This window comes from Trichomycterus rosablanca, chromosome 2 (genome assembly GCF_030014385.1).
Source record: "Trichomycterus rosablanca isolate fTriRos1 chromosome 2, fTriRos1.hap1, whole genome shotgun sequence".
Classification (NCBI taxonomy): Eukaryota; Metazoa; Chordata; class Actinopteri; order Siluriformes; family Trichomycteridae; genus Trichomycterus; species Trichomycterus rosablanca.
In genome coordinates this window covers 42,891,313-42,918,019 of record NC_085989.1, presented here as the reverse complement: position 1 = coordinate 42,918,019, position 26,707 = coordinate 42,891,313, and the positions used below count along the sequence as shown (strand labels likewise).

General features: G+C 41.2%; 1 protein-coding gene across 1 annotated transcript in view; it reads left to right on the top strand.

Moving 5' to 3' along the window:
• Positions 1-26,707, top strand: part of tanc2a (tetratricopeptide repeat, ankyrin repeat and coiled-coil containing 2a) — a 299,606-nt gene that overhangs the window by 193,870 nt on the left and 79,029 nt on the right. Inside the window, exon 5 of the mRNA XM_063016038.1 lies at positions 26,530-26,678. Within this exon, the coding sequence (XP_062872108.1) occupies positions 26,530-26,678 (149 nt within the window). The remainder of the gene's footprint in view (positions 1-26,529; positions 26,679-26,707) is intronic.

The following is a 26,707-nucleotide window of genomic DNA, read 5'->3' as shown; positions in this document are numbered from 1 at the left end:
CTGTCACTGAGCTATTTAGGATGGTCCATTCTTCTGTTAATGTTTGCTCAAGGTGTGTGCTTAATGTACTGCACCTGTTAGCTATGGGTGTGGCTAAAATAACAAAATACACTTACTAGAAGAGTTGTCCTAATACTTTAGCCATGTTGTGGGTGCAAATACAAACTGTATTTCCTGAAAAGTTGGGACTTGTTGTAAAACATAGTAAAATTAAAAAAAAAAAGACTGGAAACTGTCCAAACTTTGTGTGTTGGAATCAAATTCTAACTTTTTTTTTTTTACTATTTTTACTGTTTTTGGTTTGTTTATTATATTAATAAATGTACGTATGTATGACTTGTTAGCTTTCTCTTATGCCTGCTGTCACATCCTCCCCCATCAGCACCACTAATGTTCTCATGGCAACTGTACCATGTTTCATGTGTAGCTTATTCTCACCCACAGACCTGCTCTCTCTCTCTTTCTCTCTCTCTCTCTCTCTCTCTCTCTCTCTCTCTCTCTCTCTCTCTCTCTCTCTCTCTCTCTCTCAAACTTCCTTGTTATTACACTTTTATTCACACTTGTTTTTCCACTCACTCCTCTCTGATGCCCACCCTCTCTCATCGCCCCCCCTCCGGCTGTAAATAGCCTAGGCTTTAGGCAGCTGGGAGACAGAAAGGTGGGAAGTAATTGGTGGCATGAAACCACCTCACTTCCTGTCCCAGGTGGCACAGTGACTGCCACCTGATCTCTCTCCCTATTACACTTCCTCTATCTCTCTGTCTCGTGGTTTTGTGACGTTTCCCTCTCATCTCAAACACGAGTCGTTCCTTCAGTAGTTTGTGGAGCTGAACAGGGAGCTGCTGAACGCTGCTGTTTCGGAGTGTGGATGTACTCGTCAGAAGAAGAACTGCAGTTATAAGATCCAGTCTGAGGTTGGCAGAAGAGGGTGAGATTCTGTGTGGATCTGTGTGTTTGTGTGTGGATCAGGGATCAGGTTTCCTTTCACTTCGTAATGTCAGTTCCTTTGTAACTAAAGCACGGTGGTGTGTGTTCACGCTGTTGGATGCTATTGTTGGGACGGTAACGTTGCTTGTTTCAGATAATCTAGTTAATGCAGTACCAGGTTTGTATCTGTGGGGGTTTTTGTTACAAAGTGGGAAAAAGAAAATAACAGTAATGATAAAAAGTAATGATAATAAGTAATAATACAAATAAAATATGTTGATGTAAATAAATATAGTTAAAATACAACTGCAAAATAATAATAATAATAATAATAATAATAATAATAATAATAATAATAATAATAAAAATAGTAATAATAATAATAAAATAATAATAAAAATAGTATTAATAATAATAATAATAATAATTATTATTATTATTACTATTAAAATAATAATGATGTTAATAATGATAGTGATGATAATAATAATAATAATAATAATAATAAAAAAATACCTACAATAAATAATAATAGTAATAATAATTAATATTTAGAATAAAAATGATAATAATAAAAATAATAATACTTAGAATTTAAAAAAATAAATAATAATAATAATAGTAATAATAAAGCCCGGTTGAAATATATTTTAATCTTAATTTTAAAAACACTGATTTTTAATTTTTATTTACATTTTAAGCATTTGGTAGGTAATCTTATCCAGATCGACTTACAGTAGAGCTGTCCTAGTAAATATTTCCTTACTCTAGTACAAATATACAGTATAACAGTCAAAGAACATGAATCCACTGAAACCCGGTTAGGGTTTATTTTAAGTATAGAAGATTAGAAGATTGTAAGTGTATAAAGTGTATTCATTTTAATTCCAATTTAAGTGATTAGTAAGAAGATGGATCTTTAATCTACATTTGAAGCCCTCAAGAAACTCAGTTGTTTGAACAGACAGGAGAAGTTCATTTCACCACTTGGGTGCTTGTACAGAGAAGAGCCTTGATGCCTGTCTTCCTTGATTTCTGGATGGTGGATCAAGACGAGCCAGACTTGTGGCTTGAAGGTTGCGGAGTACAGAACACGGAGTTCTTTAAGGTAAAATTGGGGCTGGTCTATTTTTGACTTTGTAGGCAAGCATTAAAGTTTTAAAATAAATGCAGGCAGCTACAGGAAGCCAGTGAAGAGAACGCAGCAGTGGGTGATGTGGCAGTGTTTGGGAGTTTAAAAACCAGATGGGCAGCTGCATTTGAAATCAGTTGCAGAGGTTTAATAGTGGACATGGGTCGATTTGCCGTGAGGGAGGTTTAGTAGTTCAGCCTCGAGATTACAAATGATTGAATAAAAATTGGAGGGAGTTCTATAGAGAAAAGGTTGAATTGTTTAGATTTTGTAGATCTATCTATCTATCTATCTATCTATCTATCTATCTATCTATCTATCTATCTAGTAACCATTGATGTTCTGTTGTTAATCATCTATAAACAGACTCTGTATGTTTTATAAATTCATTTGTGTTCTGACACATTTCCTGCTTACAAAAACCTCAGTTTCATTGTATTTCATTGTATTAAAACCCACGTTGATAGATTGTCACCCACCCGTGTGAGTAGGCTAGTTGTGGGCCGTGTGCTCTGTGGGTTGGATGTGAACTGATGAGTTAAATGTAGTAGGCAGCCGATGGCGTTCCCAATGGAAACCCTGTGGTGTGGGAGGAGAAACGTAACACTGTGCTCACAGTTATATAACGACACTACACCAGCCATGATTATGCCATCAGCAGGGCTTATTTAGTCATATCTAATTCCCACCCACTAACTAGGTCTGTCCTGTTGCACAACACACATTGAGCCCAGAAGGGTGGAAGCTAATACCACAAACGTGCTGGCTCAGTTATGTTCTCTTAAAATTCGAGTCATGGGTGGTATCTGCTTTGTCAGGATTCACTCGATGATGGGATGAAACCTTAGACACTTAGTTCTGCTAATTAGGGGCCTAGTGAACTGAATATTTACATCCGCTTTGCTACCAAGGAGGAAACTCAGGTGTGTAACAAGTGTTTATAGGTGCTAACAAGCTGTGGCTCTTGGATTTGACACTGGTTACGCTTCATGTATATAGTATATAAAATATATAGTATTAACAACTGGTATTAGTTTATATATACAGTATATATATATATATATATATATATATATACAGTGTATCACAAAAGTGAGTACACCCCTCACATTTCTGCAGATATTTAAGTATATCTTTTCATGGGACAGCACTGACAAAATGACACTTTGACACAATGAAAAGTAGTCTGTGTGCAGCTTATATAACAGTGTAAATTTATTCTTCCCTCAAAATAACTCAATATACAGCCATTAATGTCTAAACCACCGGCAACAAAAGTGAGTACACCCCTTAGTGAAAGTTCCTGAAGTGTCAATATTTTGTGTGGCCACCATTATTTCCCAGAACTGCCTTAACTCTCCTGGGCATGGAGTTTACCAGAGCTTCACAGATTGCCACTGGAATGCTTTTCCACTCCTCCATGACGACATCACGGAGCTGGTGGATATTCGAGACTTTGCGCTCCTGCACCTTCCGCTTGAGGATGCCCCAAAGATGTTCTATTGGGTTTAGGTCTGGAGACATGCTTGGCCAGTCCATCACCTTTACCCTCAGCCTCTTCAATAAAGCAGTGGTCGTCTTAGAGGTGTGTTTGGGGTCATTATCATGCTGGAACACTGCCCGAGACCCAGTTTCCGGAGGGAGGGGATCATGCTCTTCTTCAGTATTTCACAGTACATATTGGAGTTCATGTGTCCCTCAATGAAATGTAACTCCCCAACACCTGCTGCACTCATGCAGCCCCAGACCATGGCATTCCCACCACCAGGCTTGACTGTAGGCATGACACACTTATCTTTGTACTCCTCACCTGATTGCCGCCACACATGCTTGAGACCATCTGAACCAAACAAATTAATCTTGGTCTCATCAGACCATAGGACATGGTTCCAGTAATCCATGTCCTTTGTTGACATGTCTTCAGCAAACTGTTTGCGGGCTTTCTTGTGTAGAGACTTCAGAAGAGGCTTCCTTCTGGGGTGACAGCCATGCAGACCAATTTGATGTAGTGTGCGGCGTATGGTCTGAGCACTGACAGGCTGACACCCCACCTTTTCAATCTCTGCAGCAATGCTGACAGCACTCCTGCGCCTATCTTTCAAAGACAGCAGTTGGATGTGACGCTGAGCACGTGCACTCAGCTTCTTTGGACGACCAACGCGAGGTCTGTTCTGAGTGGACCCTGCTCTTTTAAAACGCTGGATGATCTTGGCCACTGTGCTGCAGCTCAGTTTCAGGGTGTTGGCAATCTTCTTGTAGCCTTGGCCATCTTCATGTAGCGCAACAATTCGTCTTTTAAGATCCTCAGAGAGTTCTTTGCCATGAGGTGCCATGTTGAAACTTTCAGTGACCAGTATGAGAGAGTGTGAGAGCTGTACTACTAAATTGAACACACCTGCTCCCTATGCACACCTGAGACCTAGTAACACTAACAAATCACATGACATTTTGGAGGGAAAATGACAAGCAGTGCTCAATTTGGACATTTAGGGGTGTAGTCTCTTAGGGGTGTACTCACTTTTGTTGCCGGTGGTTTAGACATTAATGGCTGTATATTGAGTTATTTTGAGGGAAGAATAAATTTACACTGTTATATAAGCTGCACACAGACTACTTTTCATCGTGTCAAAGTGTCATTTTGTCAGTGTTGTCCCATGAAAAGATATACTTAAATATCTGCAGAAATGTGAGGGGTGTACTCACTTTTGTGATACACTGTATATATATATATATTTATTTATTTATTTTTTTTTTTTTAAACCACCTCCTTGTTTCTACACTCATTGTCCATTTTATCAGCTTCACTTACCATGTAGAAGCACTTTGTAGTTCTACAATTACTGACTGTAGTCCATCTGTTTCTCTGCATACTTTTTTAGCCTGCTTTCACCCTGTTCCTCAATGGTCAGGACTCTCATGCAGTGACACTGACATGGTGGTGGTGTGTTAGTGTGTGTTGTGCTGGTATGAGTGGATCAGACACAGCAGTGCTGCTGGAGTTTTTAAACACCTCACTGTCACTGCTGGACTGAGAATAGTCCACCAACCAAAAATATCCAGCCAAAAGCGCCCTGATGAAGGTCTAGAAGATGACCAACTCAAACTGCAGCAATAGATGAGCGATCGTCTCTGACTTTACATCTACAAGGTGGACCAACTAGGTAGGTGTGTCTAATAGAGTGAACAGTGAGTGGACACAGTATTTAAACCAGCACAACACACACTAACACACCACCACCATGTGTCACTGCAGTGCTGAGAATGATCCACCACCTAAATAATACCTGCTCTGTGATGGTCCTGGGAGAGTCCTGACCATTGAGGAACAGGGTGAAAGCAGACTAAAAAAGTATTTAGAAAAATAGATAGACTACAGTCAGTAATTGTAGAACTACAAAGTGCTTCTATATGGTTAGTGGAGCTGATAAAATGGACAGTGAGTGTAGAAACAAGGAGGTGGTTTGAATGTATCGGTGTGTATATATATATTTTCAAAGCGACTTAAGCAACTGAGGGTTAAGTTGCTCAAGGGCTCAACAGTGGCAACCTGGCAGTGGTGGGGCTTGAACCAGCAACCTTCTGATTACTAGTCCAGTACCTTAGTCGTTAGGCTACACCTGCCCTATATATAAGACACGTTCTCCTATATATAAGACAGCATTCTTAACATTACTTGTACAGACAAAAATGCACTTTTCCCACATGCCCAAATCTCAATAAGAGGATGGCAACTGGCCTTAAGAGACTAGTGACTAGGCTAAGAAAAAATATAGTAAAACTAATCCTAAAATACTATCAATGATGTATCTGTCACAGCTTAATACAAGTCTGATCTCTGGCTAAAGGGCAAAAACGCATCTTATACTCTACAAAATGTTTAAATGATGCTTTTAAAATGCTTTATATTTTACACAGCCTGAATTATCAGTGAACCCTGACAAAGGCTACTTGTTTGAGCTTCTGTTTTTCTCAGTTTTCTCTGTGGTCGATCACTGCAAGCGGATCTGAGCCAGGAACTGCCCACTAAATACATCCACAGAAAAAAACGTCCATCAGAAATGTTTTCAGACTTTGGCTGAAGGATCTCTGGTGTTGAATGTAGATCTAAGGCTATTCTAGGCCGTTCTTGCCAAAATAACATAGCCTGCATTCTCTTAAATGCTTACTCGGAGCTCTTACTCGAAGCTCTGTCCTCTGCCCGTTATATTTGTCGGCTATAAATACAGTCAGCCGCTGCATACCTTTAAGAAATTTAGCACCTTTACAGAAAAGGAAGTGTTGGTGGGCATCACAGATGGCATCAGTCGTTCTCGGATTGTCCTGTACATTCTGAGTTTCGTCCCTGTATGTTGGTGTATAGCTAATAACATGCTTGTATTTTATTTCGCATTTACTTCAATTGTGCCTCAAGACTCAATCTTGAGCTTCAGATTAGGGCTCAGTCTTAATCTAGTCCTCACTCTTTTGCATCTCCTTTTGTGGATCAAGGTCTTAGTCTGGATGGCATTTCAATCCAGTTCTCGAATGACTGGTGTAGTTCTTGATTTTGGTCTGAGTATTTTTTTTTTTTTTTTGGAGAGTTAAAGAGTTAGGAGAGTTAGGAGAGTTTTAGGATCTTGGTCTTGTTCTAGAGGGCCCTAGTCTGGTTCTCCATTTATTTATCAGATTATCTACAGTGCATTCTGGCTCTTGGTCTACATCCTGGTTTTGTTCTTGAGATTAAGACTTGGGTTTTAATCAGCATGATCTCTGAGGTCTTAGTGTAAAATAGCCTGAGCCCTTAATCCAAAGAACTGTCTTATCATTGCTGTAGCATTGCCTGATTGCGTCAGAGGAGGGTATATTTACCTGACACACACTCCCTCTGACCTGTACACAGCCAACCGAACCCTTCTTATTTGCCCATTCTTTGGGAGACCGCACAAGTGAGGCCAGTCTCACACACTGAGAGTTACACATTGATCTCAGCATTCATCCACTTCTGTACAGGCATCTCAGACTCCTAACCAGGGTCCTTACATGTCAAAGACCACACCCCTTTTTTAGTTTGGTCTTTTCCCACCTAGCACACTAGTGGCCAATTTAATCTGCTGCAGGCTCTGTCAACTGTGCCCTTTAGGGGGCACCCTAGAGCTGGTGTGCTAGCTGAATATCCCGCTGTGCAGCCTGGGAGACTATCTTAAAGCCTTTGTCTGGATTTCAGTCTGGATGTTACACTTTCATTTGTATTTCAGTCCTAGTCTGCGTTTTAGTCTCAGTTTATGAATCTGGATCTTGATTTTAAGTCTTATTTTTGAGTCTTTTAGCTCTGTCTGGACCTTGGTCCTAGTCTAATACTAGATGTTGAGTGTACTTTGGTTCTGCTGTATTAGTATGGTAGTTCCGGTCGTTGGGATTATGTAATAGAGTGGGCAGGATTAAAACAGGATGAGTGGTTGATTTTTATCACTTAATATCATTCATGCACAAAAATAGTCCACCGCCTCCGCTAGTGGCTCCTCTGGGCTTTTCTACGTGTCTTCTCTCTGTTCTCTTCACACCTTATTTCTTTAGATGCCGCTCGTTTGCTCGGTGGCTCTGATTCATGACGCTTTAAGGTTTAAGGCTGCGAGGTTTTTTAACAGAAGGCCGGAGGAAACGTTCAGAGTTTTTTTTTTTTTTTTTTTCAAGTGTATCAACAGTACCAGTGTGTGCTAGAATTAGCCAGGCTGCTAGCCACAGCACATGGACCACTGTCATTGCTTTGATTCCTCAAGCAGTGCAGAATGTTAAGGCTTTTTTACACTCCTAATAGCCCAGTCTCCTGACACTGGCTCTTGTCTTTTATGTTGTTTTTCATTGCGTCCTGTGTTATTGTCCCTTCTTTTAATGGAAGCGCTCTCGCCCACACAACAGTGACTGAGTTACGAGTGCTTGTGTTGTGCAGGCCTGAAATATTCAGACTCTTGTTACAATTCTATGCTGTTTGTCACAAAGGAAGTAGTAGTTTAAAAAAAAAAATTAATTTGCTATTTTATTTATGTATTTTCTTCCTTTTTCTTTCAATATAGCATAGTCTTTTAGTGTTCCTCTGCTGGGAACCTTAACACACATACATGAATACATACACCGATCAGCCATAACATTAAAACCACCTCCTTGTTTCTACACTCACTGTCCATTTTATCAGCTTCACTTACCATATAGAAGCACTTTGTAGTAATACAATTACTAACTGTAGTCCATCTGTTTTTCTGCATGCTTTGTTATCCCCCTTTCATGCTGTTCTTTAATGGTCAGGACTCTCCCAGGACCACCACAGAGCAGGTATTATTTAGGTGGTGGGTCATTCTCAGCACTGCAGTGACACTGACATGGTGGTGCTGTGTTAGTGTGTGTTGTGCTGGTATGAGTGGATCAGACACAGCAGCGCTGATGGAGTTTTTAAACACCTCACTGTCACTGCTGGACTGAGAATAGTTCACCAACCAAAAATATCCAGCCAACAGCGCCCCGTGGGCAGCGTCCTGTGACCACTGATGAAGGTCTAGAAGATGACCAACTCAAACAGCAGCAATAGATGAGTGATCGTCTCTGACTTTACATCTACAAGGTGGACCAACCAGGTAGGAGTGTCTAATAGAGTGGACAGTGAGTGGACATGGTATTTAAAAACTCCATTAGTGCTGCTGTGTCTGATCCACTCATACCAGCACAACACACACTAACACACCACCACCATGTCAGTGTCACTGCAGTGCTGAGAATGACCCACCACCTAAATAATACCTGCTCTGTGGTGGTCCTGGGAGAGTCCTGACCTTTGAAGAACAGGGTGAAAGCAGACTAAAAAAGTATGTAGAGAAATAGATGTACTACAGTCAGTAATTGTAGAACTACAAAGTTCTTCTATATGGTAAGTGGAGCTGATAAAATGGACAGTGTGTGTAGAAACAAGAAGGTTTTAATGTTATGGTTGATCGGTGTATATTTATTCATTAATTCCTTGGCTGTTTTACCACCTCGTTATCCTAATTAGGGTCACTGTGGGTGTAATAAATTGTTACGATTTAAATATTTTACCAAATGATTCTGAATTAAACTGAATTAAACTCAAGAATTAAGTTTAAAATTAAGGCTGTACCTAATTCACAGCCGTGAAAATCGCGCCACAGACCGTGAAATGAGCCGTTTCCCATGTAATATGCAATTTGCTGTTGAATTCAAACTTTAAGGTTTGTGTTTAGCAATTTAATGTTGTTTATTTGCGTAGCACCCAAGTGTTTCATGTTTGCTGGTTAATTAGCACTATAAGGCGTCCTAGCAATCCTACGGCAATTCAGTTAGTAATCAGTTAGTCACAATGTCCAAGATGTCGAAGTGTAAAGCAGCTAAAAACACGACTCGGGTAACCAAATCTGGAGACGCAGAGGGGGGCATGTCAAAACAAGGATGAGAATTTTCATATTTGAAGCCTTGCACCATCACTGGATGTTCTAGGTTTACGTTCAACTATTAAGGTAGCTGTGTTGTGTATTGTAGCTTCTATTTATACTATCATTTAATTTATGAGTAAAATGTGACACTTTTCTTTAAAAATCTGTGAAAAAAAAAAAAAGTCAGTGAAATTAAGCACATGCTCCTGTGAATTTAGTAGAGCCCTAATTATCATGCAGCACATTTAAAATCTGTAGATGATGCTTGTAATTCTGCTGAAACTCGATCTGCGATGATGAAAATGCCTGGCAACACATCTCCATTCCTGCTGCATCCCTCTCTCCTGGGACAGGACGGGTCACGGGGGTTGACCCTGACCTCTTTAGATTGGCTGGTGGTGTAACTCAACCCCCTCGTCTGGCCTGACACGCTTCCCCTAAGCATTTCCATCTGTTTGTCTTGATGGTACCGCAGTGCTGCGTGTCGTCTGGTGCTCTGTGTCCGTCCGTGTCCTCATGGCCGGGTTCGGTTACTGAGTTTAGCCTCATGGAAAGCCTTCTGTACTTTAGACAGTTTCAAAGTTCTTTTCCTTTAACCGACTTTGGCAGGAAATCAGCCACCAATCATGACCTGGACGTGCACTCTTCTGGTAAGTCTGTCCTGCGAAAGTCCTTTACCTAATCCCGTCCTGATCTTTTTTAGCCTTTATTGAGCCTAATAGTACAGTAGGAATAAATGTGTAGGCACACACGTCCTTCCAAGGTTTTTTTTTTTCCTCCTGCTGGATTTTGCAGAGTTCTGCCATGTGGTTTTCTCACAGCTCGCTCTTGCTCTGCTTTCTGTGGGCTCTGGACTCCAGAGCTTGCAGACTGCCTGCCTGGAGTTCCCGTTGAAGTCTGAGCCAGCGGTTTTCTCTTTGCACTCCTCCCAGAAGGCTGCGGGGAGCGCGGCCGGGACGAGGGGTCTCATTCAGCTCGGAGGAGGAGGAGGAGACGGCGGAACGGAGCGATGGACGTTAGAAAGATGTGCTCCAGGAGCGGGTGGTTGAGGAGGAAGAGGCCTAGGCCGTACGAGCGCAGGGGGATCTCCTCCTCCTCTCTGCTGCGCCGCTGGATGTCACGGCTGTGTTGTGCTTCCAGGGCTTGCTCCTCCGGCCTGAGCGCCTCGGATCAGTCGCTCCTGCAGCCGAGCTGCTGCACCAGGCCGAGAGGGGCTCCGGGGACAGCGGGAGATGCTGGGGGTGCGGGGACGAAGGAAGAGTGGGACGGAGCGGGGGAGGAGGAGGAAGACGAAGAGGTGGACAATCAGGATGACAGTCTTGACAGTGGTAGCAACAGTGTTGAAAATAATGATGTGGAAGAGCAGGAGAATGAGGTGGATATAGACGTGGATGAAGGAGAAGGTGAAGAAGGACAAGGTGAGGATGACATAAGCTTTCTTCTAGAACTCCTACAAGTTCTAAGACGGCAATACAACAAAAACATCAAAACACTTAGGCTTTTTTAGTATGTATGTGATACGCAGCCTAATGTTTAGGTTTGCTTTATATTTCTGGTTGGTTTATTGGTTTATAACAATAAAAGATTATTTTTTCTCTTCTATTTCAAACATTTAATCTTGTGACATTAAATTTTCCTGCATTTTCTCTCTTTTTTATTCAGTCTAGTCAAGGACAATTAGAGCTTATGTCTCTTTTTTGTCGCTGCTAACACACTCGCCCCTGATCGAGGCTGTCACGCGTCCCTCTGACACGTACACAGCCACCGATTGCTTCTTTTCCCCTGCTAGGACGGGGTCTTCTAGAGCGCTGTATCGCGTGCAAAGCCATGCACTACCATCCGCGATCAGCCACCTCTTATGACAGGGCCTCAACTGTTCAGCAGCGGTCATTATTGCCCCAGTGATGAGGAACCCTGTTTAACCCTCAATTGCTTAGACAATATACTGTCACTGTACTGCATGTCGATTTGGATAAAAGCGTCTGCTAAGTGCCGAAAATGTAAATGGAAAAATGTATTATGGTATCTGTAATGATGTAATAACAAAGCATTTGCCCATCATGAGTTGGATCCCCATCTATTGATTACGTAATGAGCAATTGGCACATTGATTTGACCTGTGACATTACATGTGCAGCATTCACACGGAACACAAGTTACCTCTCACCCAGATTGCTAGTCATTCAGTATAACAGACTCGTCTTATTGGTAAGAAGAAATAAATTATTGCTATGCTGAATTTATATCACAGCCATATTGCCTCCTATATAAAAAAAGCTTTTCAAATCTCGTTTGTCTGTATTTGTTTGTCTGTGTGCTGCTACCACAGTTTTACCACATATGTCTGTACTGATAAAAGAAAAATCTTATTACTTAAATGGTTGGTTTATTATACAGACGACCTATTGGTCAGATACAATCCAACTTAACGCTCTGTGCAGACTGCTACCACATATGTAGTTTATGATCAGCACTGACACAATTTACTAAATTATAAAATTAATAATAAAAAAAGAGCTCAGTATCACATACCGATCTCCATTATCCCCCATCACTGTGCAGACGCCATCGATCAACCAGCAAGAGGTCGTAACTGCATCCTGCCTGGCATCCAACCCAGATAAACAAGCCAATCATTGTCAGTGTAGGCACCCAGCCGGCCGGTAGCAGCAGTCTGTGATGTCAGCTCTGGTGTGCTAGCATGTTTCTACTGCTGTCCCACCTAAGCACCTTATTTATTCAACTTTTTGTTTTTTTTATTATTATTTTTTGCTGAATGCAGGATAATGAAGGAGAGCATTTTCTGATGTGTACCAATACTAAATCATGGTTCAAATGTCTAAGTGGTGCTGATTATTGACCAGGAGTTGTTCTGGCTGTAAGTGTGTTTGTTCTCATGCTGGCTGTTTTTGTTAAGATGACCTTTTTCAGACTTGCTGCTAAGTTTTTAATGAACTGATCTGGATGCTTTTATACACTCACATCTGCAAGCTGGCAGATGCCAAACCACAGAGAAAAATAGAAGCTAAACGTGCTTCAGTGCTTTTCGAACCTCAGTCCCAGAGAAGTGTAGACACTGTGTGAAATGCAAAGAAAAGCATTTGTTTGTAAGTTCGGTTGATTGCTGCATCCACAAATGCCACAAAGGCTGCACTTAACACAGAAGCAAACATATTTGAAAAGTGACATGTTTAGAAAGCTTGTTCATTTCTTTGCACTCCAGCTGGCCTGAGATCGACAGATGCAAAATGGGAAGGGTGAATTGTGGGCCGACAATCATCAATCTTTTAAACTGTATATAGAAATAAAAGACAGTGTTTTCTGAGCTTAACAAAACTGTTTTCTTATGCTGAAAATAATCAATCTAATTTGCACTAATAAATTAACCAAGCTTTACATCACCATGGCTTAGGTGCTGCTGAGCACTATTTTGCTAATCACATGAGCAGAAGAAAAGTCTTCTGGAGTTTTGTGGTCAGATAGCTTTACGAGACAATTAAAATGTTTAGCCACAATGACCAGAAGTATATTTGTAGGAGAGAATGTAAGGCATTTAAACCCAACACCACTGTACCTACTTTCATGCATGGTGGTGGATGTATTATGCACCGTGACTGTTTTGCTGCCAATTGAACATACAGTAGACCCTTGAGTTACGAACGGTTTACCATACGAACATTTTGGGTTACGAACGATCTTTTTCAACTTAACGCACGAACAATTTTCGGATTACAAACCGAAATTCGCGAAACACGTGACGAATATACAGTATATATATATATATATACAGTGAGCGAACATTCGGACAGCGGACAGTGTTTTTCCGGTGTTTTCTTTATATTTTGTAAAATTCTACATTAAAATGTCCCCAGAGAAGGTGCAGAGAAAGCGCAGTTAGGAAGGAAGTTATTCTTTCATGAAATTACACCTACAAAATACAATGCTATTGAAATAAAGAAGGAAATAATAGAGAAATATGAGTTATTGTTTTTTTCTGGTAGATACAATGTATTATGGTGTATGGTACAGCACACGTACTGTACTGAAATGTGATGTGTGTTTATGTACAGTACAGTACTACTGTGTATTGTTGTTTATTATTGTTTATTACAGTAATGTCTATTCTATAATTTAAGATTAAGGGAAAATATTCTTGTATTTATAACAAAAAGGACCATTTAAGACATTAGAAGGGTTAGGTAAGGGGGTGGTTTGGGAGGTCTGGCACGGATTAATTCTATTTACATTAATTCTTATGGGAAAAACAGGTTTAACTAATGAACATTTTGACTTAAGAACAGCCCTTCGGAACCAATTAAATTCGTAAGTCAAGGGTCCACTGTACAACCTCGAAATTCTTCTCTACCTCATAATGCTTTCCAGCAGGTCATTCCAGCAATGACCTAAAGCATTTAAGACTGCTTGCCTTGCAGCAAGAAGGTCCTGGGTTTGATTCTTTCTGTGTGGAGTTTGCATGTTCTCCCCGTGTCTGCATGGGTTTCCTCCTGGAGCTCCGGTTTCTTCTCACAGTACAAAGATGTGCAAGTGATGTGAATTGGAGATACTAAATTCTCCATGACTGTGTTTGATATTAAACTTGTGAACTAATGAATCTGGTGTAACCAGTAACTACCTGTCCTGTCATGAATGTAACCATAGTGTGTACCATAGTGAACCACATGACGTTAAAATCCTAATAAAACAAAAATAAAAAATCTGGACATTCCAATGTTCAGAGCTCAACTCTGTAGAAAATAACAAACTTGGTTAAATTCTATTGGATATAAGATTCAATTAAATGAAATCAATAGCAGCTGATCAATGTGAACAGAGCTAAAAGACATACAACTAAAAATTACATGGAATTTCTAATGCAAATTTTGTCATATATTCAAAAATTCAAAGACTGTCATGACAGTCAATTAGTTAATTAGTCTTATTCGCCTGCCCCACACCCCTTCCGAGGCATGCGCAGTACCTCGAACCCCTTCTTTTTCGCCCACACATCAGTGGATTCAAGCATGAAGCTCCTCCACGTCTGCGCAGTCGTCTCGGCACGCCAACCGGGGTCCTTGCACAGCGTTTGAAGACCACTCACTTTATTAGTCCGGTCTTTTCCCACCCAGCTAACTTGATAGCCAGTTGTGTCTGCTAGATGACGCCCAGCCGACCGGTAGCAGAGCTGAGATTTGAACCGGGGAGTTCATCATGACAGTCTTTTGATTTGTAGCTGCACCTGTAGCTGCATGTTCAGCATTTTAGTTTATTCTTGCTTGGTTCAGGAGTTGATGCTCAGCAATCTGTGGTCTCAAGAGACATTTACATTTTTGCCTTTTAGCAGATGCTTTTATACAAAGCGAATTACAGCTGTGACTAATTACATTTCAAGCAATTCAGGGGCCCTACAGTGGCACTTAAACCTACAACTTTCTGATTACCAGTCCAGTAGTTTAACCACTAAGCTACCACTGACAGATCTGGTCTGCAGGCGAGCCAGTCAAGCACATGCACTCTGTATCTATAAAGCAACAATGTTGTAGTGCAGGGGTGTCAAACTCATTTTTACCGAGGGCCACATCTGCAAAGGGCCGATTGTAACGTATCCTGCTGTGATTGCAGTCTGCATTTTAAGTCTTAGACAGTTCATTGTTTTTCTTGGAGGCTAAATTCTGTGTTTGGTGTCAAAATGCCAAATTTATACTGTATATTGTATTCCTTTACCACAGACACTTCCTCATAACACAAGAGACGTACCGGTTTTTCTTCTTGAAGCACAAACTTGTATTCACTTTCCCATCTTTTATTAAATGACCTCCTTCTGCTTCAGTTTTCTCTTCTTATACATTTTGGGATTATTTGTAAATATTTCTCAACATCACTTGTTGGAAAACCGCCTCGGTTAAACGCTAATGTGTAAACACTGTCATCTAGTGGTGGGATGCTGTCACTTTGCGGGTCACAAAATTGGCATGCATTGTGGGAGATGCAGTTTATGTATGATTTTACAGTGTATTTTAAGACAATCCTACGTCTTTTAAGCTCTCGTGGGCCACATAAAATGATGTGACCTTGAGTTTGATGTGTTGTAGTGTATGCAGAATGAGACCTGGCATTGTCCTGCTAAAATAACAATGGGCCAAATAACCTTTATATAAGCATATAAATCTTTAAGAATTAATGAATTAATGATCCTGCTCCTGTTTGTTTGCATGTTTGATTTGGCAGTTTGTACTCCTTCTGTAATGGACTGGTGATCAATTTCCTCACCATTTTCTGGTTTACTACCTTTCACCCAGTAAATTGTACCCACTGTGACCTTGAATCGGATAAAAGTGGCGGATGCCCTTCTTGATGCAACCCTCCTATTTATTCAGGCTTGGGATTGGCACCAAGGGGGCGGTGTCCTCTCGATGGCTAGGATACCACTAGATTGGGAGGAAAATGTATGAAAAATGCTTAAAATAATTATTATCAGTAGTAATCAGACATATTGTATAGTTACAAACATTTCTAATAACAAAATGTGTGTTTTTTTAATTCAGTTTTTTTTAATTAGTGCCTTGAGCTAAAATGTTTGAAACTCCCTTACTTTTTTTTAATAAGCAGTAGTTCATAGTTTAAACAGAACTGAAAAACAGCCACGTTTTAATCAGGCTCATCGCCTCTCTCTAATTTTGGTTTTAAGAGCCGAGAGGTTGTTTGGTGTATTATTTAAAGTGGTGTCGTTGGCTTTTCTCGTCTTTGCACCCAGTTGTTTTTCTAAACCACCGTTTTTTTGCTGGTTGGTTTTGCCATGCTTTTCCCTCACATCACACTCCAGATCCTGCTGTGCTGACTCAAACCAGCTTTGCTTTTTGATTTTAAAAACTGTCTCTCTCTCTGTCGACTCTTAGTTTACTTTCTTTAATTAGCGTCTTAACTTTGCTGTGTTTTCCTCCTTTGTTTCCTCTTTTTTTTTCGTCCTGTCTTCTGTCTCTTTCTGGATTTTGATTATGCTTTGAGCTGATCTCAGACTCCTCCATCAGCTGCAGTATTAGAAAATCTTTGATGATTTACAGCTGTTTTTTTTTTTGGCTCATTGTCCTCACAAAGCCTCTGCTGGCCGGCTGTCCCGACGTCTCACTTCTCCATTCAATGGCCTACGAAACCGGAAAGTAATCATCCATTAAAACACAGTGGGATGGTTTCCAGATGCAGATGTAGACCTGTGGACCTTTACACTAAATTACCTCATCAGTGAGGATCCTTCTGTTAAAACTCTTAACATTGCTCTCAAGTTCATTGCGAAAAGTGTGGCATTGGCTGGTGCCTCCTAATTAGGGGTCAAATTTGACTTTGACCTCTAACCGACTAAATCAAGTGTTTTAGTCAGGTTTTGGGATATCATGAGCCAATAGGACAGCTTCAGTCCATGATGGGGTGGCACTGTGGCTCGGTGGGTAGCACTGTCGCCTCACAGCAAGAAAGTCCTGGGTTCAGTTCCCAGGTGGAGCGGTTTGGGTCCTTTCTGTGTACAGAACATGTTCTCCCCTTATCTGTGTGGGTTTCCTTCGGGAGCTCCGCATTCCTCCCACGGTCCAAAAACATGCAGTCAGGTTAATTGAAGACACTGAATTGCCCTATAGTTAATGGGTGTGTGTGTCTGCCCTGTGATCGACTGGCGCCCCGTCCAGGGTGTTACTGTGTGCCTTGTACCCATTGAAAAGCTGGGATAGGCTTCAGCACTCCCTCGCGACCCTAATTGGATAAGCGGTAAAGAGAGTGAGTGAGTAAGTGAGTGAGCCAATAGGACAGCTTCAGTCCATGATGAGTTCTAGGTGGAGCGGTGCGGGTCCATTCTTTGGAGTTTGCATGTTCTCCCCTTGTCTGTGTGGGTTTCCTCTGGGAGCTCCGGTTTCCTCCCACAGTGTGTGTGTGTGTGTGTGTGTGTGTGTGTGTGTGTGTGTGTCTGCCCTGTGATGGACTGGCGCCCCGTGCAGGGTGTTACTGTGTGCCCTGCCCTCGCTAAGAGTTTTCCCCCTTTTCTCAGCTAGACAGACAGACAGACAGACAGCTCCCACCAAAATACAGTTAGGTCGGTTTTAGTAGCTTCCCAACTGTACACTGTGCACATCAGAATGGAGTAAAACTACAAAATACAAACAATAAAAACTTAATACAGTACATGCACATAGCTGTAGCTAAGTTTACATCTAGTGAAATATAAAATTTAACCAAACGTAAAATAGCACTAACGAGTTAGCATTTTGTGTAAAAATACTAATTGCTATAGTAACGGTAACAATTGTATTTAGTTATGGAATTACGGTAAATTCGTAACTGAAACGCTGTAACGTACTCGCTAAACATTTACAAACAACAAACAAACAAAGAATATAAATGTCTACTACTTACAGACGATGATTCTGTATTGGATTGCAAGAGAATTAATGTCTATTTATTATTGTTTACACTACTGACGTTACCTAGCATCTTTTGCTGCTAAAACGTAAAAGTGACATGGCTTCTTAGCAAAGGTCAAAGTTAGTTTCCATGAGTACGATGTCAACTGTTGCCGCTTAATTGCACAGGTGTCCCATTAAATTATAAGTGCGTCTCCGTGACTACTCGAACCATCACAACGATCATACGTCTTTTAAGCGGTACGTCTTTTTCATACGTGGCGGGCCGGATTTGGCCCGCGGGCCTTGAGTTTGACACATCTGGATTAGATCGTACGTCTGTCTTTTACGTTTGTGCTTTTAACTGATTATGGTTGTCTCTGGTTGGCTAAATGTGTCAGCAAAACGTAGAATTAATTTTTAAACGTGATTTTAAACACAAGCCTCAGTTAAAATCACAAATTGGGACCTAATTTCTACATTCTTAGCTTCGCCACAGCTATTTTATAAGCCTGGTGTGACCGTGGTCTGATCTGTGTCTGCATTTTTCTCCAGGCTTTTACAGTAATGAAGTTATTGCAGTCAGAACTGCCTGATGTATGCACTTCAGTGGAAATTATATGTAGGTGCAGAGGAATAATCTTTAAACTATTTGATTAAATACTTAGCAGGGCTCTCGGCGTATTTTTTAAAGCTTTTTGCTTGGTTTCATATTCTCTGCAGGCTAAGCATTTTTCCTGTGTGTGTGTGTATGTGTGTTTTTTTTTTTTAGCCAGCCACTGATCTCCTCTTACTCCTGAAAAAACACAGTAACATGCACTTATTGCTAAATCTCTATAAGTGCTGGCTCGGTACAAATCAGCCTGATGCAGGTCCTGCGGCTTTTCTGACAGCTGTGGGACGGACGACCGTGAGGTCTGCATCCCCCCCCCCCACGCTGTCCTCAGGGAAACACAAACTCGCATGTCTGACTCCCATAGGATGGTGGCTGTGAGGTCAAGGGAAGGGGGGTGAAGAGGAAGAAGTTTATGTTGTTATTGTGTAGATAAGTTAAAGAGGTTAGATTTAAACAGCCCCCCGGGGAGCCCTGTGTACAAGGGTCGTATGACCCAAACAGCTGAGCCGTCTGGAGAAAGCAAAGCAGATTTACTGTCGGTTTTAATAGATGACTTTGACTCGGATGAATCAGTGAAGTTGACTCTGATGCATTAGTTCAATCAGAGAAGATGACTATTTTGAATCACGGATGCTTACTTATTTAGACATGAGAGTCTGACTTATAAAGTTATTTATCAATTTAACTGGGTGACTCTGTGGGTAGCACTGTCGCCTCACAGCAAGAAGGTCCTGGGATCAGTTCCCAGGTGGAGCGGTCCGCGTTCTTTTTGTGTGGAGTTTGCATGTTCTCCCCGTGTATGTGTGGGTTTCCTCCGGGAGCTCTGGTTTCCTCCCACAGTCCAAAGACATGCAAGTGAGGTGAATTGGAGATACAAAATTGTCTAAGAACTTAGTTGAACTGTGTTGATTTAGTCAAGCGGTGGTTAAGGTACTGGACTAGTAATTTCTGGTTCAAGCCCCAGCACTGCCAAGTAACCACTGTTGGGTCCTTAACCCTCTGTTGCTTAGACTGTATATTGTAAGTTGCTTTGGATAAAAAGTGTCTGCTGTAAATATAAATGAAATCAAGTGGGTTGACAAGGTAAAACTAACACTTTTGAGTAAGTGAGGTTTCCTGTTGATTAAATCGTGACTTTTAACACAATGAAAGCTACACAGTTCATTCAGTGAAGTTGATTCTTGACACATTCAAATTGACTCTGTTAACTGGCCACCCAAGTAGGATGGGGGTCTGCTGAGTCTGGTTCCTCTCAAGGTTTCTTCCTGTAATTTTTTCCTTGCCACTGTCGCCCTCAGCTTGCTCAACAGAGTTTTTTGGTCTGTTGGTCCTGGATTCTGTAAAGTTGCTTTGAGACAATGTCCATTGTAAAAAGCGCTATACAAATAAATTTTACTTGACTTGACTGGGGGAATTTGACTCCTGAAACAGTGAAACTGACTTCTTTCACTCAATCTACTGATTCAGTAAATTTGACTCTTAAAATAAGTGGAACTTACTTTGTTTAATTAGGGGTCAGTGTAGTGGTATCAATCAAACTAAATCAGCAAAATCAGCCAAGTTGATTCCGTAGAGACAATTTAACCGGTATATTGGGATTAGTTATTTGGGTGGCACGGTGGCTAAGTGGGTAGCACTGTCGCTTCACAGCAAGAAGGTCCTGAGTTCGATCCCCAAGGAGGGCGGTCTGGGTCCTTTCTGTGCGGAGTGTGCATGTTCTCCCCGTGTCTGCATGGGTTTCCTCCGGGTGCTCCAGTTTTCTCCCACAGTCCAAAAACATGCAGCCAGGCTAATTGGAGACACTGAATTGTCCTATAGGTACCTAGCCGCTAGGATGCGTAAACCAGTGCATTGTAGTGACGGTCCCAAGCCCGGATAAATAGGGAGGGTTGTGTCAGGAAGGGCATCCGGTGTAAAAACTGTGCCAATTCAATAATGCGGATCATGATCCGCCGGCGACCCCTAACAGGAGCAGCGGAGGAAATAGATATTGGGATTAGTTATTTCTTTTTATAGGGTGCTTCTAAAAAAAATTGGTTGGTAAAGCTAGTTAAGTTTAATGTAGATCTCATAGTATTAAATGGTCTTGTTAAGACTTATTCAGATGATTGGCTGAAACTCAGGAGTTTCCATGTCTATGTGTTTACTTGAATGTTAAGTTAAATATTCAGTTGACTCAGTAAAGTTAATTCTGTTGACTAAGTATAGCAAATTAGTTATTATAAAACGGATAGTTCCGGTCCTAAAATCTGATTGGCTGAGCCGCGTTCGAAGCCGTTGTAAAATCCCCGATAAACTCACACCTATGACCACCTCACATCATTCCATATTAATACGCCACTGAAAAGAAAAATTTAATGTTATTTTCGCCCTCATGTTGCCTAGCAACACTGTTAATCGAACTATTTTGCGTCGCGGAAGAATGCTTTATTGTAAGTTTATACACAATAAATACATTTATGAATTAAACATTGTTGTATTTATTATATTTTATGTTGACCGCCGTTTTATAAAAGCAATAAGCCACTCGAGACCGTACGTTACTGTTACGATTTTAGCACGGGGAAAGAAGTTTTACGTCATCCCCGTGCTAAAATCACAGTAACGCACGGCCTCTCGTGGCTTATTGCTTTATTAAATTTGCTCAGTAAAGCTAATTTTGTGAAACGGACACTAAAGGTTGACGCAACTAACTCATTGAAGTCAACTTGATCTAAAAACAGGAAACATTTTACATGTCGTGTAAATAAGTTAAACAGGTTAAATGTGAACAGTTTAAGTGACTCAGTAAAGCTTGCATTGTTGAGTCTGCAAAGCTGATACTGGTCAGATAGTAAAACCAACTCACTCGACTCGTAGTGAATCAGTAAAGCTGACTCGGTTTAGATGATGATACTGACTCTCTTAATTTGTTGAAGTTGATTTCTGATTCACTCCTGAGTCAAGTAAATCCAGCTCAGTTGACTCAGTAACGATAACTGATTCATCCAAAACAGTAAAGTAAATTTAGTTCTCTCTATGTGATTTGGGGTTGTAGATGACGGCTGAATCAACAAAAGTGATTCATTCCTTAAACTCAAACCTCTCCTGTGCTGAAAGAATGTAAACTCTGGCTGAGTGCTTTCATATTATCCAGCCCCAACTGCCCCAGCACATGTTTTCTGTGTTATTTTTGGCAGGCCGCTGAGGCAGGGGGTCAATCATGTAAGGTTAACCTGTAGTAAATTACAGCCTCGCTGCTTCTCATTCTTTTTCTCTGCCTCATACACACCCATGTGTTCTCCACCCTTCGAGTCCTGTATAATTGTCCTACCTCTGCGTCTTTATATTTGAAGCGTTCTGGTGTGATTGCACGTTGGAGATGTGCTTTCACATGGAATACTGCACTGTGCACACCCCGCTATTGTTGTGTATGACCACAACTGTGTGTTTGTGTGTAAGCAGCCATGATTGATGTCATACAAGCTTTGTACTGATACTCCAGTAACAGTGTAATTATATAGCTGTGTGTGTGTGTGAAAGAGAAAGAGATTGCTCAGTGGTTAAGTTACTGGATTGTTAATTAAAAGGATGCTGGTTCAAACCCCTCCACCACCAAGTTGCCACTGTTGGGCCAGATGCCTGCATTGTATTGTCACAATTCTGAGATCCAGATTTAAGTGCTGAGTGCCTTGTGTGTTTGTGTGTTTGTGTGTGTGTGTGTGTGTGTGTGTGTGTGTGTGTACAGTATCCACTGTCTGGACTCCAGTTTCAAACAATGTTCTGTTGATGCTATTGTGTATGCTATTGTGTGTTTTTCACTGTGGAAACTATGACTCTAGGACAATTAGTCATGCACTGAGTATTATGTTAAACACAAGGCATTGTGGGTAAAGAGCTCCTGTAGCCCACTAGGGTGGGCTAAAGCGCTATCACGCCACTGCTGAGATAGCAAGCTTTCAAGTTCGAAGCTTAGATGTGCTAGCGACCGGCCAGGCACCTGTTGACTCTCAAGTTGACTCTAGGGAGGGATGGTCAAATGGGCTTTTCAGTGCTAATGCATTTGCGGTCTCTGCTGGCTAAGGATTTTTATTTACATGGATAGTAGTGCTTGATTTTATGTTATACGCAATAGTGCTCTGATGTGTGACTCCATCTTTGAGTGGTAAAAAAGAAGCATTTGTCAGCTAAGCACATAACAATGAGGCGCATGATAGTCTGTGGTTTCCCTCAGTTAGTGTGGGGCTCTACAGTGGAATTAGTCAAAGGAATTAATCATTTGACATTGGATTTGACTACATTGTGATTAAAAAGGGTAAAATGCCAAAACAAATAGGGAAAAAAAGAAAAACCTTCTATAAAAAAATTTCCAGTGCAGAAACATTTGTATTCATGCTGATTCATAAGTGGGATTATTTACTCTCATAAATGACACAGAGCCAGACAGATGAGGAACGATGAGGAGATAAATGCAGATAAAATAATGAAAAGAAGAATAAAACAGGAATTGAGAGGTAGACTAACAAACAACCCTTATCAAACAACCCTCTCTGACTCTACCAGCCTGAATATTAATGCCACGATTTGTAGCAGGACTCTTGTCAAGATGACCTTCAAGTTCAAGAACTTGAGTAGCCAAAATTCAGTCTAAAGGCACTAGAGTGCACACGGTGGACGCCTATCTGTAAGCATCTTGGGCATCCTGTTCTCAAACCGTAGGTATGAATATGAAGTTGCCACCCTTTGGCGGATGTATTAGCCTCCACATTTCTGGAAAGACTTTTCACAAGATTTTAGGGTGTGCCTTTGGGAGTTTGTGCCCACTGTATCTATCAGGTTCCCAGGTGGCGCAGCAGGATCAAAACTCAGCGTTGCCATTGGTCTGCTGGGTGCCATCTAACGGCCATAATTGGCAGTGCCTGTAGCAGACACGTTTCTGCTAGGGCGTGATGACCGGACTATGTGGGTGGGGTCTTCAAACGCTGTGTAAGGACCCTGATTAGCAGATGGAGAGGCGTCTGTGCAGAATGCATGGGTGAAAAAGGGTTCCGCTAAGGGCTGCATGCGGGTCGGAGGAGGCGTGAGCAGCAATGTTTGACTGCAATCAGGGATCCCCCAGCAGCGGAAGACAAATTGACTGCGCTAAATTGGGAGAAAATGTGAGAAAATGCATAAATAAAATAGAAAACAAAATGTAAGAAATAATACATCAAAGTATATCAAGTATATATCAAAACTTTAGGTAAAAAGGTGTACAATGGAGATGTTAATGAAGTGACTGTGAAATATGTATTACAAGTGCTTAAGGTGCATATATTTGCTGACCGCAGAAGGGAAAACTGTGAGAGGCACTTAATCAGGAGGATTATGGCGTGATATATACATGGTAGATATAAATAATAATATCTTATTATTTGTGCTACAAGAGGATGATTTTTCATTTTTCATACCAGAATGTCCCTTTGTGTCCTAGTCCTCATGGTTACAGAAACATTCTTATGAAATATCTAGTCTTGTTTTCTTAACTCTCTTCTGGTCTTCTCCCCGTTGTCTCCTGTGGTGCAGTTCTTTTTCAGAAAGGAGCTGTTCTTCTTCTGCTCCGTCGGATTCACTTTGACTTATTTGTCAGCAGGAGTTGAACTGGTGCCGAAAAAAGCTAAATCCTCCAAAAAGCTCCCGTCACTGAGGTGCATCGGCACCCCTCTGAGATCTAAGCCCTCTACTGATTCTACTCTCTGTAGGGTGAGATAGTGAAGCAGTGAGTTCAAACGGATTTAGAGACTCCACCATACCAGTATGAGCTTAGTCCAGAGCTGCTGCTATGTATAAAACCCCCTCCATGGGAGGATTTAAAAAAGTATTTTGGACTGAGATTAAATCTGCTGATTGAAAGTTCTTCATTGATCCGATTTCATGTTATTCATCCTTGTTTTTTCAAATTAATGGTCAAAATGTAGTAATTCTTAGATCACTACATAATAGCTCCACTCACAGTGCAGCTGAACATGCTTGGAGGAGAGCACTGCTGTATATCGACCAGTGATGTTCACATATTATTCTGAGTCAAGTCATGAGTCCTTAGACTAGAGTCCGAGAAATAAACAAATAATATGTAAATTCAGATAAAAAACAACAGATTAGCGACTGTATTTTGCCTTTTACCTAGTGTCTTTACTTTCCTAGTCATTGTGCAAATAAATGTAATTTCCATAACAAGAAGGTACCAGTTAAAAGCTTAAACTGATATGTTTTGTTTTCATTGCAAAACAAAAGCGTGTGATAAATCATGGCACACTGGCCAAAATCCAAAACACAGCAAAAAAATCATAACCACTGCTTACCTTAGCTTATGTTCTTCCAGATGCTAATAAATTTATAAGCGTGTGTCCCATTAGGAATATAATCCATTATTTTGTAAATGTGCTGATAATTAAAAACCTCCAAACTTTTCCCAGTTGTGAAGTAAAACACAAACTCGTTAGAAAGCCAATCAAGAGTTTCATTGACAATCATCTGTGTGGCGCAAACTGAATAAATGTAAATAACAGCATTTCTTACTAAATTGAATTGGTCCTTCAACCATTAGCGCCAATTCTGTAAGAGTAGTTCATTCACCCCAGTTGTCCACTACGTAGGGTATTCCACCATTTTAAGTGAGATTCCAGTCCAAAGGTAACAAAAATTTTCAAATGAAGTGAACTTCAAACTGTGTAGGGAGTAGGGAGTAGGGAGCAACGATTCATAATTACGCCGGAAGCTGGCTGTAACATTTACCCATTGCGTGTGGTGCGGGTTGAGATGGCCATAGCGTTATTAGAGACGCTAGGGACTCTTGTTGTTTATGAGTTATTTTTTTGCAAGTCATGAGTTGAGTCAGAGTCATCTGAAACAAGTCTAAGTCGAGTCTGAAGTCGCTGTGTGTGCGACTTACGCACGACTCGGACTCGAGTCCCCATCTCTGATATCGACCCATGGATTCCACAGCCTGCATCACTGTCAGTAATTGACATATAGATTCTGCATATACAGGCGGCACCCCAAGTGTTGAACTCTAACCACCACCCACCCACCAAACAATGCATATTATGTAGCAATGTAGCTGGTAACCATTCCTGCCATGAAACTGGCCTAAGGGCATTAAACCCACATCAAACATATTTTGAAAGAATAATAGTTGTGGAAAATAAAAAGCAGACATTTTTTTCAAGTCTGGAAAAGACCTCAGAGAAGCAATAAAGCCCAACAAGCTTTAAGATTTTTAAATGATGCTCTTTTTTTTGGATGACATTTCCAGTTTTCGACTGCTAATCTGCTTGCACAACACTGATCTGATCAAGTAGAGCCGGCTCACAACACGCCTCCTTCAACATGTGTCCAATCTGCGTCCACTTCTTATCACCTGCCAGTGTTGGGTTCCCACATGGAGTCGTATCACTTATGCCACACTAAGCTCCATGTGACACCCGGACCAGTCCCCAAGATCACGTACAGTATAGCAGCTGCAGGAGGAGACCTTGTACCTGATTTTTCCTCCCTCAAACATGTCTAATTGTCTGCGTGGACGCCTGGCCAGGTCGGTGGCTCTGCTGAGAGTTTACTTCACAGTGGTTTGCTTGCTTGCTTTGCTGCACCACCAAGGCACCCAGTTTCTTATGCTATATTACTAATACAGCTGGGCTGGCATCCTACACTGTAAATAGTATGCCAGGTTAGTATTGGAGCAGTTCTTTTATTAGTGCTTGCACATACTACATTTAGTATTTAGTTCAAGGTATGTGGTTTGGGACATAGCCTGTGCCCTGTGTTGCACTGGAACAAATACTGATGCCCACAAAATAAAATAAAAGTAGTTTGACAAGTAAATTAGTGTTATTTATGTTAATCTTGCATACACAGATGCTCCCTCTGCAGCATTGGGCATCCAGTTTCCAGTTCCTTCTTTTTGAGAACATTTGCTAAAATAGATCGCGGCAAGTGAACAAACCTTGAATCCTACCTAAATCCTAAACAATATCAGTGCTGCACATGACATATTGGTCTATCCCTAAATGAAATGTGTCTGTTCTTGTCTGTTTGTAGGCGAGGACAGTCAGGAACTGGGTCCACCTCCATCAGTGGACGAAGCTGCGAACACTCTGATGACGCGACTCGGCTTCCTGCTGGGGGACAAAGTGTCGGAGGGGTCTGACAGAGCCACCTACGGCCTGGAGGAACAGGACGAGAGTCAGGTATGTCCATTTCACTCTCTCTCTTACAC